Below are 13,007 nucleotides of genomic sequence, written 5' to 3'. Positions count from 1 at the left end.
TTTAATAGATACACCTATCTTCACTCTCTTAAATTTATAATAATACAATTTCTCGTTTTGATTTCTTTTTTTATTTTTGATATAAAAAATATCTTAAGACTAATCCTCATGAAATTGGGTAGATACTATAACATTAACAGTTAAAATTTGAACTTTTTTTTCTTTTTAAATAATAATCAAATACTTATGTATTTGATTATTATTTAAAAAGAAACCTGCGCCCTACACGAGAACTTCGTTGAGCCACCAGCGTAGTACTTCACAGGGGGGCCGCTTTTGCGTTATATTTACACGATCTTGGAGCCTCTCCAATCCGTGCAGAGGACGGCCATCGCAGTGGTTTTAGTAACTAAGAATCCCAGATAGCCTGTTTTCCTACCCGAGAGGTCCAGGTATCTTACTGAAGGCTTCCAATGCGAGAAAAATAAAATAAAGATATAGCAAAGAAAACATACCTTGGCGGGTGTATACAAGCCTCTCAAACACAAACCCCTACCAAATATACACAACCACCGTCCTATAAAAAGCTAACGTCATAGCATACGCTGCAGAGAAAATACGCGTGGATCGAGAGGTACCTAAAGCGTACCACAATAAAAATAAATGAATGTATGTAACTACTTTATACCAAACACATCACAGATAGTTTTCACCGGCAGTTAGTAAGATCGTTACAGGTTAATCCTAATCCTCTTATCAAAACATGATTTTCACCACATCACCTGAAAATCTGATTGGGTAAATCCTCATTTAACTGATTTCAATCAAAAAAACTATTTCAAACAAACAAACATAAATATTATGTTTGTTCACGCAATTAGACCTCAGATCTGGCTCTGAAAAATTTAATCGCCACGAATCCATTAGCAATTCTCATCGTCAGGTCATTCAAGACCGTCGTGGTCTTTTGGTTCAATTATTATGTAGCAAATAGCCATTGTGGCCTTTAGTCTATTTCTCTCATCACAAGAGAAGTAAGGCAAAATAACAGACTATTTTCCAACCAGCAGTAGACTTAAATAAACTTATCATTTATTGGCAAGTCACAAGTTCTTTTTTATCCAATATATTAAGATATAGAGATATCGGAGACTATTTCATATCAATATAGAGAATATTCCATAACAATTATTTTAAGCCATATAATTCGCACAGGTTACTGAAGATACTGGTGATACTTTAAAATATTACACCTTATATTATCAAAGGTATTCAATTTTGTATTCTAATTTTTATGTTATTTATATAATATAAATAACAAATAATAGCTCATTGCTACCAATCCATGGTAATGGCAATATTGAAACATCTGTCACTTTTATTATCATTAAAATGTCATTTCGTTATTTGGTTGTCAAACATATAGTAATTATATTGTGAATTTGATATCACAGAATTTTTCAGTGATTCATATCATAAGTTTACAGAAAAAGATACGATTTTGAAATGATAACAAGATTAACATCGATGAGTATTTAGATGTCATTATTAATGGCCAGATTGCCGAATGGCTGGATTCAGCTGGTAAGTAATTAATTGTATTTAAAGCAAGTGATAAAACTACCAATCAATTCAATTTAATTAATGTAGGAATTCATTCCCTCGGTTATTGAAAGAATAGTTCTTCCAATTGGCCTTACTTAACAATTATTTTTTTTCGAATTTGTTTTAGTAATCATGAATGAAAAATACAACTGTATAATATATTTTATAAAGTGTAGATAAATACATCATCTTACTAACATTAAAACCAAATTATTAATAAATATAAATTAAAATCAATTTTAGGTATCTGTCTGAAGGCTTCCAAGTAATAATTGAGAAGTCGAAAGAAGCAAAATGTTCTCTGAAAGATGTACAGTTGCGTTTCTTGTGCCCTGACGATCTGGAGGAGGTACTGTTATTTCCAACACTTTTTTAATGTTTGTTGACATGAACAAAAGCCAAATGAGTAGTATATAAATATGCATGTATTTAGCCTTATTCATTGACTGTATTGAATCAGTATATTGTTTTTATTAGAATAAATTTTAATTTTGTAGTATATACACAAAACATATATGTTGCTCGCCAGTAACAGTGTAAAAAAGTATGTGTTTATTATAACTTAATTTGAAATGTCATAGACCTTTTACATTGTTGTTATATTGACTAATAAAAAAATAGTTAATATGTGTTATTTTGTAATTTATTGGAACTCATTTTCAGGTAAGATCTTTGTGCAGAGACTGGTTTCCAATAGAGTATCCACAATCATGGTATGAGGACATAACATCTTCCGAGAGATTCTTTGCTCTAGCTGCAATTTATAAAAGCCAAATAATTGGTCTTATAGTTGCCGAAATTAAACCTTATCTCAAACTCAATGCAGAAGACCGAGGAATACTCTCTAGATGGTTTGCCTCCAAAGATACATTGGTTGCGTATATACTATCACTAGGTAAGGATTATATAAACTAAATAATTTAACAATATTTTTTAAATACCATTAATTTAAAAGAAAAGAAATTATTTAGTCAAGTACAAGTTGAATAATTATAATTAAATTTAAGAAAATAAAGTAACATTCTTCATCATCCATATTTAAACAAAATAACCAAAAAATATTTGACTTATTTTGTTGTTAACTATTTTTAGGAGTAGTACGTTCATACCGTCGGTCAGGAGTAGCGACAATGCTACTGGATGTTCTAATCAACCATTTATCCGGACCAGTGCCTCAGCCACCTCACGAACATCGAGTTAAAGCAATATTTCTCCATGTATTAACAACAAACAAAGAAGCTATTTTGTTTTATGAAAAGAGAAGGTATCTATAATATTCAATAATTATTATATACTAGCTGTGCCCGCAACATTGTACGCGTTTCAATTTAATAAAAATAAAATATTGTAGCCTAAGTTACTCCTAATTATATCAGTTGTCTGCAAGTGAAAGTCCCGTCAAAATTGATCCAGGCATTCCAGAGATTAGCCGGAACAAACAGACAGACATACAAAAATTGTAAAAAATGTTATTTTGGTTTATGTACCATGTATATATACATATGCACTGAGTAAAACAGGGCTATTTTAATATTACAAACAGATACTCCAATTTTATTATATGCATAGATGTTTAGATATATATAATAATTGGAATAATAAATATGTACAATAATAAAAGGTAACTATTAATGTAAAGTTAGTAATTAGTATGTGAAAATTAAATTCCAATTTCGCAATTTTAAAAGGGAACAATGAGTTATATTTTATTTAAAATGTACATAATTGAACATCAAGGCCATACCTTTTGCAAAACATTAAAGAAAAGTAGGAGTAAAGAGCAACAAATAAAAATGTGCTGTATTTGTGTTTTAATGTAAAATTAAAACTCATATAATAATAGCTCCTGATTCCTAGTAAAGTCTATTGTACATCTTCAAACTCATATTTTATAATAAAGTTACCTGTGTAAGACAATAAGGTAAAACAGATATGAAGTAAAACTTCAATAATATGTATAAAATGAATTTTAATTAAAACCATCATTTACTTAAGTTTTCCATTTATTCTCAAATGATTAGGAATTATCTTAAAACTCTAAGGCAAATAAAGACAGCTATATATTTACTTTACTTTAACCAACATAAGATTATATGCGACTGGCATAATGTAGCACATATACAGAATCAAAATAAACTTTATTCAAGTAGGCTTTTACAAGCACTTTTGAATCGTCATTTTTCTATTAAGTGAAGCTACCACCGGTTCGGAAAGTAGATTCTACTGAGAAGAACCGGCGAGAAACTCAGTAATTACTCTTTTTCAACATTTAAAAAATACAAAGTCATGTTAGTTAATACAATTATTTAAATTAATATATCCTGCTTGGAAGTCAACGGGTATTAACTCCACGCTTTTTTGTCATCTATAAAATCTGAAAAGGATTACTTTTCAATATTGCCAACTTTTGTGTTACTATAATAATACCAAATTTCAAAAGTAATGTGTTTTTATTTTCAGATTCAGACTGCACTCTTTCCTGCCGTATTACTACTCAATAAAAGGCCGGTGCAAAGATGGATTCACATACGTATACTATGTTAACGGAGGCCATGCACCTTGGGGGTTGTATGATTATGTGAAGTATGTAGCTCGAGCGGCATGGCGTGGAGGTGGCCTCTATCCCTGGCTGTGGGGCAAGCTGCGGACTGCTCTCACCATCGCTTGGCATAGGTAGTGTACATATAAAATCACTTTTTATTAGCCAACATAGTTATGTTAAATACTTGGTACCTACAGGGTAATACAACATTGGTGTGATAGGGTACTCATATGGTAGGGTACTCATGTGGTGGTGGTGCTTAATACATTTTGTCTTTTCATAAATACATGGTTCCTCGCAAACAAATTTTAGTGAGATATGATAATATATATTTTTGTTTATATTTTATTGTCGGTTATTTTGACCAATAGCAAATTTTATTTTTAACTGATTTCTTTTAAGGTTTGTCTTAATTTATTTGTACATCAGGACTGTGTCATTTATGAACTGATTTGAGGAATTAGTTTTTTAATTTATGATGATAAATTTCCACCACTATTGAGCAAAAATACCGACAATAACGTCAGCTTAAGAACAAACTTAACCTTTGTTTGATTTACCAATAATATTTTATTCTTTATAACATGAAACATCGATACGAGCATGGATCGTCACTATGATTTTGATGATGTCATGCTGAGCCAGCTCTACCGTTTGATTACCCTGCAGGCAGCGAGTCTTTGATACTATAACAAACTACTAAATTAAGAACTTGGTTGGTTCCGTATATGACAATAGGTTCGGTCATTGAACTTTGCCTTGATCAGAAGTAATTTGGAACAGTGTCCTCTGCACAGCTTCAGCAATAAGACTGAGTGCAATTTTATCTGCACATGATACTTTTATAATTAAAAATAAACTTTTCACCCAAAACTAAAGGTGTGTCGCTGACATTGTTCCAAACGATATGGGTTTTTTTACATTATAAATGTTGGTGTAAGGCATAAAAGAGTCGTTAGATAATATATAAATGTAACATTGTTCATAGGCATTTCATTTCATATTGTGTCACTTTTACGACGTTTTTATAATGGAATCTAATCACATATGTGTTGTATTTGAACGTTTCGAAATCATCGCAATATACACGTATTTTATTCGACACATATATACATTTTTTTAATAAAAAATAAATCTCATTTTTATCTAATAATAGAAGTAAATCAATTAAGAGACAATTAATACGAATATGAAGGTACATACGAATTAACATATTCTAAGATACGACGTTTAAGGTTTTCAAATAAATAATCGGGAATTGATTATATTATAACATTCTCCATTACTAATATATCTTACTTGTATGCGGTTCGTTGAATCACAAGTCCATTTAACAGATTCGAATTTAATATGACAATTATACATCTACATATAAAATAGATACATGATCTATATAATTATAATATTTAAGATAAATTTAACGCTTATTTGCGATATCTACATACAAAGGGATCTAGACGAATTGAAACAATTTGAAGGAAAAAATAATTATATTTTTCATTTGCGGTCTTCCACTGATCAAGCTTATTGCTTCCTGTTAGTCTTCGTGTTTTGTAGTCCGCTTATTTTTTATGTTATTTGAAAAAAGGAATCTTTTTTATTTAGAAAGATATTATTACACAGCCTAGGTTCCCATAGTACGACACAACTTAGATGTAGCATCGGCAAATTCAATAAAACCGATGATTGCCGATTTATACAACCAATAGAAATAGCTCCCTATCGCGCCATTCGACGCTATTCGTCGCTATAGATTCTCGAGAAATCGACGTCTCAAATTGACGAATATATTAGGTTATATGATATGACAAGTTATTACGTTTGTATAAAGATCATATTCAAATAAGAAATAAATATTGATAATTTGGGATAGCGTACTTAATTCGGATGTGATCGGTTTTACGAATTTTCCTGATGCTACCTCTAAGTTGTGTCGTACTTATACATCTACGCTACGCTTTCGCTTTTAACGTGTTTTCAGATGCGTATGTAGAATAATAGATATTGATGTGAATTAAAATATTGATTTAAATGAAAAGTAAAAAAAAACTTGAATCGGTAAAATCAAGGGAAAAAGATTTTCTTTTGGTGCAGATAGCGTTATGTTATTGCAGATAACGAGAGTTTGTTATCTCGTTATTTTTCTGTAACCTATTTACTTTATCTATATAGGTTTTATTAAATATAAAATTCACGTATGACTTGGCATTGGTGAAAGTATTATCTCTTATGATGTAACGTATAAATATTTGAATTAGACTTTAACATCATAAAAATACTGTGATTGGTTGAATTTTTAAATTCCGAAAAATTAATCATCATTAATTTATTTATGACGGGCGACATGCCCGTTATTGTGCCCATTTTCATGTAAATTTAGAAACTGCTGTAATATGTGTTTTATGGCATTTTGTTTAACATTCATTAAATCACTTAAAATAATACAATTTATAACTCTTCTCTTGATTCAAAATCTCATATCATGACATTTATGATCATATGAATTTATGTATGTAAACAAATATTTCGAATTTATTTTGATTTACTTCCTTTTTATTTTACAAGTTCCTGTCTAAAGAATTTATTGTCTTACGGTCTTGATAACGTTAAACTCAGAAAGGAAATGACCGCCCCAACACACATACTATATTCTTCGCCAGCATAGTGCCTGACGTAAAAAATGGGATGCATCTCGGACGAGGTCATATAATTAATTATGATGAACATTTCATCAAGATAAATCTTACACATCAAAGTGATTCTTATATATAACAAATTTCAAATGGATTAGTTCTTGAAATACAAAACCCACACATATGTAAACCACACACATACATTAATGTCTACGTGTGTGTCGTCATTAAATTAACTGTCGGGTGTCGAATTTGTTTCGCAGTGAGCAGCCTTGGGGAATATTGAATTTGTTTAGGAGTACGTATCGGTAAACGAATTCACAGTTAATGACAACCGGAACAACTTGCTCTCTGTTAACATCTGAGAAATTCGTTTTATATTTTCGTTTTATAGTGCGAGCTCTTACAAATATTTATATAAAATCACGCAAAAGTTTTCATATCAAACTAATTGGCAGAACTAAAAAGTCCTTCTCATTTTCGTACGTCTGTGTATTTTATTATATGTATCGTGTTGTCTACAGACTTATGGGCTTTTGATTTTTTATTTTAATTTTATTTGTGTCGTAATATTTTTATGGCTTTACATTCGTATTATTATTATTATCGATGTATTTATATGAAAACTATTTATTTATATCACTATCATAAATTATACATTCGTTGGTGTTTGTGCAAAAGGTCATATTTACAAAACTGTTCATTTAACAGTAGCGCGGAAAAAAGGTTTATTGTAGAGTCTAATTATTATTTTTTTGTCTCTCTTTGTCTATTGTAACTTATGTACGGCTTTATGCATTGTAAGTAACGATTTACGTTTTTGTGTTCAAATCACACTAAGCAAAATATTGCACGAAGGCACAGCAAGTTGACATGACCCTGAATATTCCAGTAATTTTGGGTATTAGGCTTGTAAAATTTGAGCCTCTGGAGAATATGAGCCAACATAATAAACATTAAAATACCTATACATTTTAAAGTACAAGCTCACCAGCTTCATTGCCTTTTTAATTTAAACACAGGTGATATTTCATAGGGAACTAAATGATATGACCATATGCCAACATACATAACACCATACATACATAAACACACATACATAACATTTTTGACATTAAAAAAAAAAACCTTTTTTTGTGATATTTTTTGGTATTTAAAGCTTTAAAATGTGCTTCATCAAAATTATTTATTATTTCGAAAATCTCTAAATTAAACACAATTATATCATATTGAAATTATATTATAGGAGGAAAAAACTAAAGGCATCGAGTGATATTAAGTATGCAGTATAGTGCCATGATTTTATGCCAAGACATTTGAAGTAAGGTGCCTGTGTGTTCACTTGAAAGAAGTAATTTATAATTAACATAGAAAATAATTCTATCCTAAAAAATATTGTTATAAATATTAAACGCATTAATATAAATAATTTTACATGGTAACACTGTGCTTATGTAAGGTTTTTATCACACTAGCGTACTTCATCGCTTGCCATTTGCCAACTCTCTGTACGCTAAGGTTTATTGTTAAGGTGCTTTATGATTTTATTATGCTAACATTTTAACAATTTGTAGCCATCGTTTTCTGAGTATTGCGTTTGTCAAGAGATTGCATGACTAAAAGTCGTAACCAATCGTTTTTAATGTGCATAGTTTTATAATATTTAACTAAATGTCAAGTTAACTCTAATGATTAAATATGAAATACTTATTAAAACTTACAAGTTATATTTTTTTAACTATATTAAAATCTATCATTAATTTTACCTCAGTAGATTTTCTTATAAGCCGTGTATTCACGGCCACACTATTAATCATACAAAAAAAACGCTAGTGTGAAAAGAATCTGTTATTATATTTTTAACTCATCAAGAACCAAAGTAATTTTATTATCTTAATATATTTTAGTGCTTGAAAGTATTAAAGAAATTATTTTTAGTGTTATTAAAGTAGGTATTATTATTTCTCGGACCGTCTCAAAAAAAGTTATTATATTAAAAGAAAAATCAAGATGTTCCAAAACTGTTTAATTTATTTTCGCAAATTTATTCTTATTTTTTTATTTGATGTATTTTTATAAAATGTGAATACAAAAACACTAATTTGCACGTTCGCGTTGGTCAACGTTATATGTTATATTTGTATTATTTTTAATTTAAAATTATAATTTAGCTTAAAAATAAATATCGTTGTTGACTACTACTGCATCTTTTATTTTTAATCCCATAATATTCCCAATTTTCCAACACAATTAAAAAAAATTAAAAAGATCTATATTATTGATCATAAGACAATAACAGTTGTTTTTATTTAAAAAAAAAAGTTTTAGGCATTGTTCCTTTCATTCCCTCTCATATTTATAATGAATAAAAAAAACTTATTATAACTTGTATTGCAGGTTAATATTTAGTTTAAAAATATTGTTTTAGTTTGCTAATGTTGAAGAAATTGTAAAAAAAATCATAAACTGGGTATTTGTAAATGACACGCTCAGTAACAATTTCAGAAAATCTTTAATTTTAATAATTGCTTATTTTTTCTTCAACTATGCTGTACAAACTATATTCGCTTAAATTAGAATTAGCAATTAATAATTGCACGTAAAAAAACTTAACAAATAGGTACTTTCAACTTTTCGATTGGAATGAACGATTATTACATTACGTAATATAATATATTTTTTTTTTACAATATTTATAATAAACTCTACAAAATGAAAATTATCTATCAACAAGCAGTCACAATCGCTCAATGATATGTTAAAATTATTTTTGTGTGTTTTTTATTATTGCATTCTAAGTATTAAATGTATGAAAGTATATTTTATTGAGTACGCAACTACATCTACGGGCGTGGCGCGACTGCTACGACAGGGGCGGCTCGCGAGGCGTCAGTGGGCGGCGTGCGGGCTACGACTACGAGACTAGGTTGCTCCTGTCCGTTACACCTTTGTGGTTCTGGCCCTTAAAGTCTTTGAGACGAATAGGCGAGGACTCACTACCCGAGTCACCCTGAAATTATTAAAAGTATAATGACTAGTTAGTCTATTTGAGGCCAGATCGCTTTTTCACAAGCTAATTTTTTTTAAGTGGCTTAATTTTTAGCGTAATAGATAGTAGAGAGCACAGAGCATCGAGTGTAAAAATAAATAAAAAAATGAGTAAATAAGTACATACGTTGGCACCGAGGGAAGTGGTCTCTTGTAGGAGGAGTTCGCTGTCGGTACCCCGAGACTCTTTGTTTTTGAGAATGGAGCGTGACCGCGAGTCACTGTCATGAGGCCATCCGCCAGAACCGCGCTTGTTGCCGTTCTTACCTGTATTTAAAAATTCATAAATGTCTGGAAGAAAGTCGTTTAGGAGATGAAAGGGATAACAAATATAGCGTTTTGCGTTTGTTTGATCTTTTGAATCATTTATATACATTCGTCTTATAAGTTAAGTCTACTCTGGCTGGAAACCTGAATCAATCAAAAAAATATTGGTAGCTGTATATGAACTTCAATTCTTCCAATTAGTCAAGGTGAGTTAAGGTTTCAGATCATCAATTCTGCGCTTAACTGTGGTTCGTTTTTTAAAAAATAAACTAATTTTTAAAAATATATAATTAATTTCATTTTTATTAATCTTAAAAGTGAATTCGTATATTCCGATGTTTCAAATAAATAAAGACTTGCCGAACAAAATATGGTGATTAATAATCCTTGTTGCTATTCCTCTCGGCGGCCTCTTCTCCTCTTCCGACCACTCCTGTGCAACATTTTAAATTAAAATACATCAAATTATTGTTACTACAATAACTTGTAATTATTTACAACCACTAGACAAGGGTCGTGCAAAAGGTAACATTCAGTTAATTCTCAATGGGGAGAGTTCATGCGTATAATGATGCAGAAATAGATTTTAAACAATCATTTTTATTTGTTTTAATATTAAAAGACGCGCTTGCAAAGGTTTTAACGTCTTCAGACGAGTGGTACCAAATGCCCAGACTGACCTGTTGAAAACGCGCTTTTCTGTGTTTGGGCTTTACATCGTCAACGGCGACGAGCGTATCGTCTATCGGCTCTCGGACCGTCTCGTAACTCGTACGAGAGGCATCAAGTGGCCTGCTCAGCTCGGCACTAGCGCACGCAGCTGCACCCGCCCCGACGCCCGACAAGCTGCCCCGAGAGCCGCGCGGTGAACCTTCGCCCTGCGAACCTTTCGCACACAAAACGCTTCCGTCTCCTGAGGCGCTTTTTCGAACACCGTTAAATTCCGCTGACACCCCGCCCCCGCCCTCACCCGTGCCGCCACCGCCGCTACCGTCCAATGGATTCACATACAAGTTTGACGAGTCGTTCTCGCACGTGATGTCGCCCTCTGAAGGAAAAGGGTGCGTAAGGCATGATGCAAATGTATCTGCAACGTAAGACAGAGGCATATGGAGCCACGCACGCGTAGTCACTTGAACGGCACAGAAATAACTCAGGTGCTACTAGTTACATGTGATAACATTCGGTCTACTATTATAAAAATTATACTAGAAAGATATTAAAGGGCTTTTATAAAAATTTGGTAAACACGTTACATACAAAAAGAGAGTAAAAATATTAAGTCCGTAATAAAATTGGATCACAGGGAGCAGTTAAGTAGAGGTAACATAGATTAATTAACTTTCAAAATTTCATACATAGACGTTCCAGTTATACGGATAAGATGCACAATAGTAGAGAGGAAGATTGTAATAAATTTAAATAAAGCACGTACCGGGGCTGTCGAGACTGTTAGGCGTCGCCTCGGGCAGCGCGCGCGGCGCCGGGTGCCGCTGCAGGCACGCCAGCTCCACGCACACCGGTTGGCGCAGGTCCGACGTCGGCATTGGCATCAGTTGTTCGGCGTCTATGAATTCTTTGTAACCCTACATGGAAATATACAATTATAATGAGCTAAAAACTCAAAGTGTCGTATAGAGCCTAGACTTTTCATAAAAAGTTTGCAAATATAACATGTAAAGGCAAAATAATAATTCAATATATATTTTATCATGACTTATAAAATAAAAAATAGAATCGTGTCATATTAAGCAACATATGAAAATTACATATTTATAAACCTTTTCGTTACACTTTAATAAGTATTGAAACTCCCAGTACGCAAAAATCAAATACTGAAAATTAAAAATATAAAGCCTGTACTTACTGGTAATGCTGATGGAAAAAATTAAATATGATTAAAAAAAGATTGTTAGCACCTGCTCGTCAAAGACAAAGAAAGAATACTCGAGTTATTATGCAAACACGCATACATAAAATCTTGTTAGTGTTTAGTACCTTGAACGTGCAAAAACAACATTCAAATTCAGAAGGCAGCTGATCCAAGTCAAGCTGTTTTTCAGCCATCTTCTTTTCCTAGAAAAGAGAACATTTTAGTGGTAGATACATACATACTTATCGGTATTTTTTTATTAATTATCGTAAATCTACGTATCGGTTAACGGCTAATGAAATCATTATTTATTAATGAGGCTAATGACGTTGTTTACGCGAATTTCGTAAATAATGTCTAGCGCAGTAGTATCTTCAACGGTCAGTTTAATTTTCTGAATTAAATATAAATATTTAAATTAAAAATGTTAAAACTAAGCAATAATTCTAAAAGCCTAAAATTAATGAGCGCTACGAGCAAAAGTGATTCGATGAAATGTCTTACTGGTGTCGGGTCAGGATTAATGAGCAAGCATTTCTCCGGCGTGCCCAAGCCTTCGCTTGAGAAGCGGCGTTCCTTTTTAGGACTGCTCTGAAACTACATACTAGTGTTTTAATTACAAGCTATATGTGTCGTACAAATATACTCTATGTACATATTTTTTTAATATACATATATCACATATTACGATGGCGATAGTGCTTAATTTTTTTATGAGAGATAAATATTTTTTATTTGAAAGCATTGTGTCAAATCAAAATAAGCTTAAGCTTTTGAGCTTTTGATTACATATTTGCTTGTACTGTATTTATACGAGTTGTATGACATGTAAGGCACTTAGATTCAACGCTTGTAGCGCTTACCTGAATGTTGTCAGCAGTTTGTGGTATCCTATTGCCAAGACCGTGTTCATATTGTTTGTAACAGCCAGTGGTGGCCGGCGCTTCGCCCTCCAGACTAGTCGCGTCCGCTTGTGACAGGTTGTGTCCTGGAGGCACACACCATCTTAAGTAGCAACGCTTGCTATGTCAGCTTCCCATTATTTCCATTAAGCGTTCACATTACCTATTTTTATATTTATATAATAGTTTGATACGAA

The 13,007-nt window shown here is 31.8% G+C and overlaps 2 protein-coding genes across 11 annotated transcripts in view; one reads left to right on the top strand and one right to left on the bottom strand.

The window, feature by feature from the left end:
• The first annotated feature begins 1,342 nt into the window (after positions 1-1,342).
• Positions 1,343-8,921, top strand: LOC124536102 (N-alpha-acetyltransferase 60). Of its 2 annotated transcripts, none has more exons than XM_047112546.1 (6): positions 1,343-1,524; positions 1,789-1,894; positions 2,209-2,440; positions 2,638-2,809; positions 4,006-4,218; positions 7,967-8,921. In XM_047112546.1, the coding sequence occupies exons 1-6, from the start codon at positions 1,508-1,510 to the stop codon at positions 8,010-8,012; spliced, it is 786 nt and encodes a 261-aa protein (XP_046968502.1). In that variant the 5' UTR covers positions 1,343-1,507; the 3' UTR covers positions 8,013-8,921. The 2 variants fall into 2 exon arrangements, with proteins under 2 accessions (XP_046968502.1, XP_046968501.1); XM_047112545.1 differs by having other exon boundaries at positions 6,984-8,921.
• Positions 8,922-9,231: 310 nt separating this feature from the next.
• Positions 9,232-13,007, bottom strand: part of LOC124536099 (potassium voltage-gated channel protein Shab) — a 39,567-nt gene continuing 35,791 nt past the window's right edge. The window contains exons 6-14 of one of the 9 annotated variants that reach the window (XM_047112536.1): positions 12,772-12,896; positions 12,413-12,505; positions 12,034-12,111; positions 11,471-11,621; positions 11,006-11,122; positions 10,716-10,921; positions 10,396-10,468; positions 9,896-10,035; positions 9,232-9,730 (exon numbers count right to left, since the gene is read on the bottom strand). In XM_047112536.1, the coding sequence (XP_046968492.1) occupies positions 9,635-9,730; positions 9,896-10,035; positions 10,396-10,468; positions 10,716-10,921; positions 11,006-11,122; positions 11,471-11,621; positions 12,034-12,111; positions 12,413-12,505; positions 12,772-12,896 (1,079 nt within the window). In that variant the 3' untranslated portion in view covers positions 9,232-9,634. Of the gene's footprint in view, positions 9,731-9,895; positions 10,036-10,395; positions 10,469-10,715; positions 11,123-11,470; positions 11,622-12,033; positions 12,112-12,412; positions 12,506-12,771; positions 12,897-13,007 lie in introns of all 9 variants that reach the window. The other 8 variants (XM_047112537.1, XM_047112535.1, XM_047112539.1 and 5 more) reach the window with 8 other exon arrangements.

This window comes from Vanessa cardui, chromosome 16 (genome assembly GCF_905220365.1).
Source record: "Vanessa cardui chromosome 16, ilVanCard2.1, whole genome shotgun sequence".
NCBI lineage: Eukaryota > Metazoa > Arthropoda > Insecta > Lepidoptera > Nymphalidae > Vanessa > Vanessa cardui.
Note: the sequence above shows the minus strand (reverse complement) of the source record. Positions and strands in the feature narration are given on the sequence as shown.

Excerpts from the sequence above, each read along its gene's own strand:
- LOC124536102 (XM_047112545.1), top strand. Across the intron at positions 1,895-2,208 it reads GCCCTGACGATCTGGAGGAG|GTAAGATCTTTGTGCAGAGA; the intron begins GTACTGTTATTT and ends ACTCATTTTCAG. Across the intron at positions 2,441-2,637 it reads TGCGTATATACTATCACTAG|GAGTAGTACGTTCATACCGT; the intron begins GTAAGGATTATA and ends AACTATTTTTAG.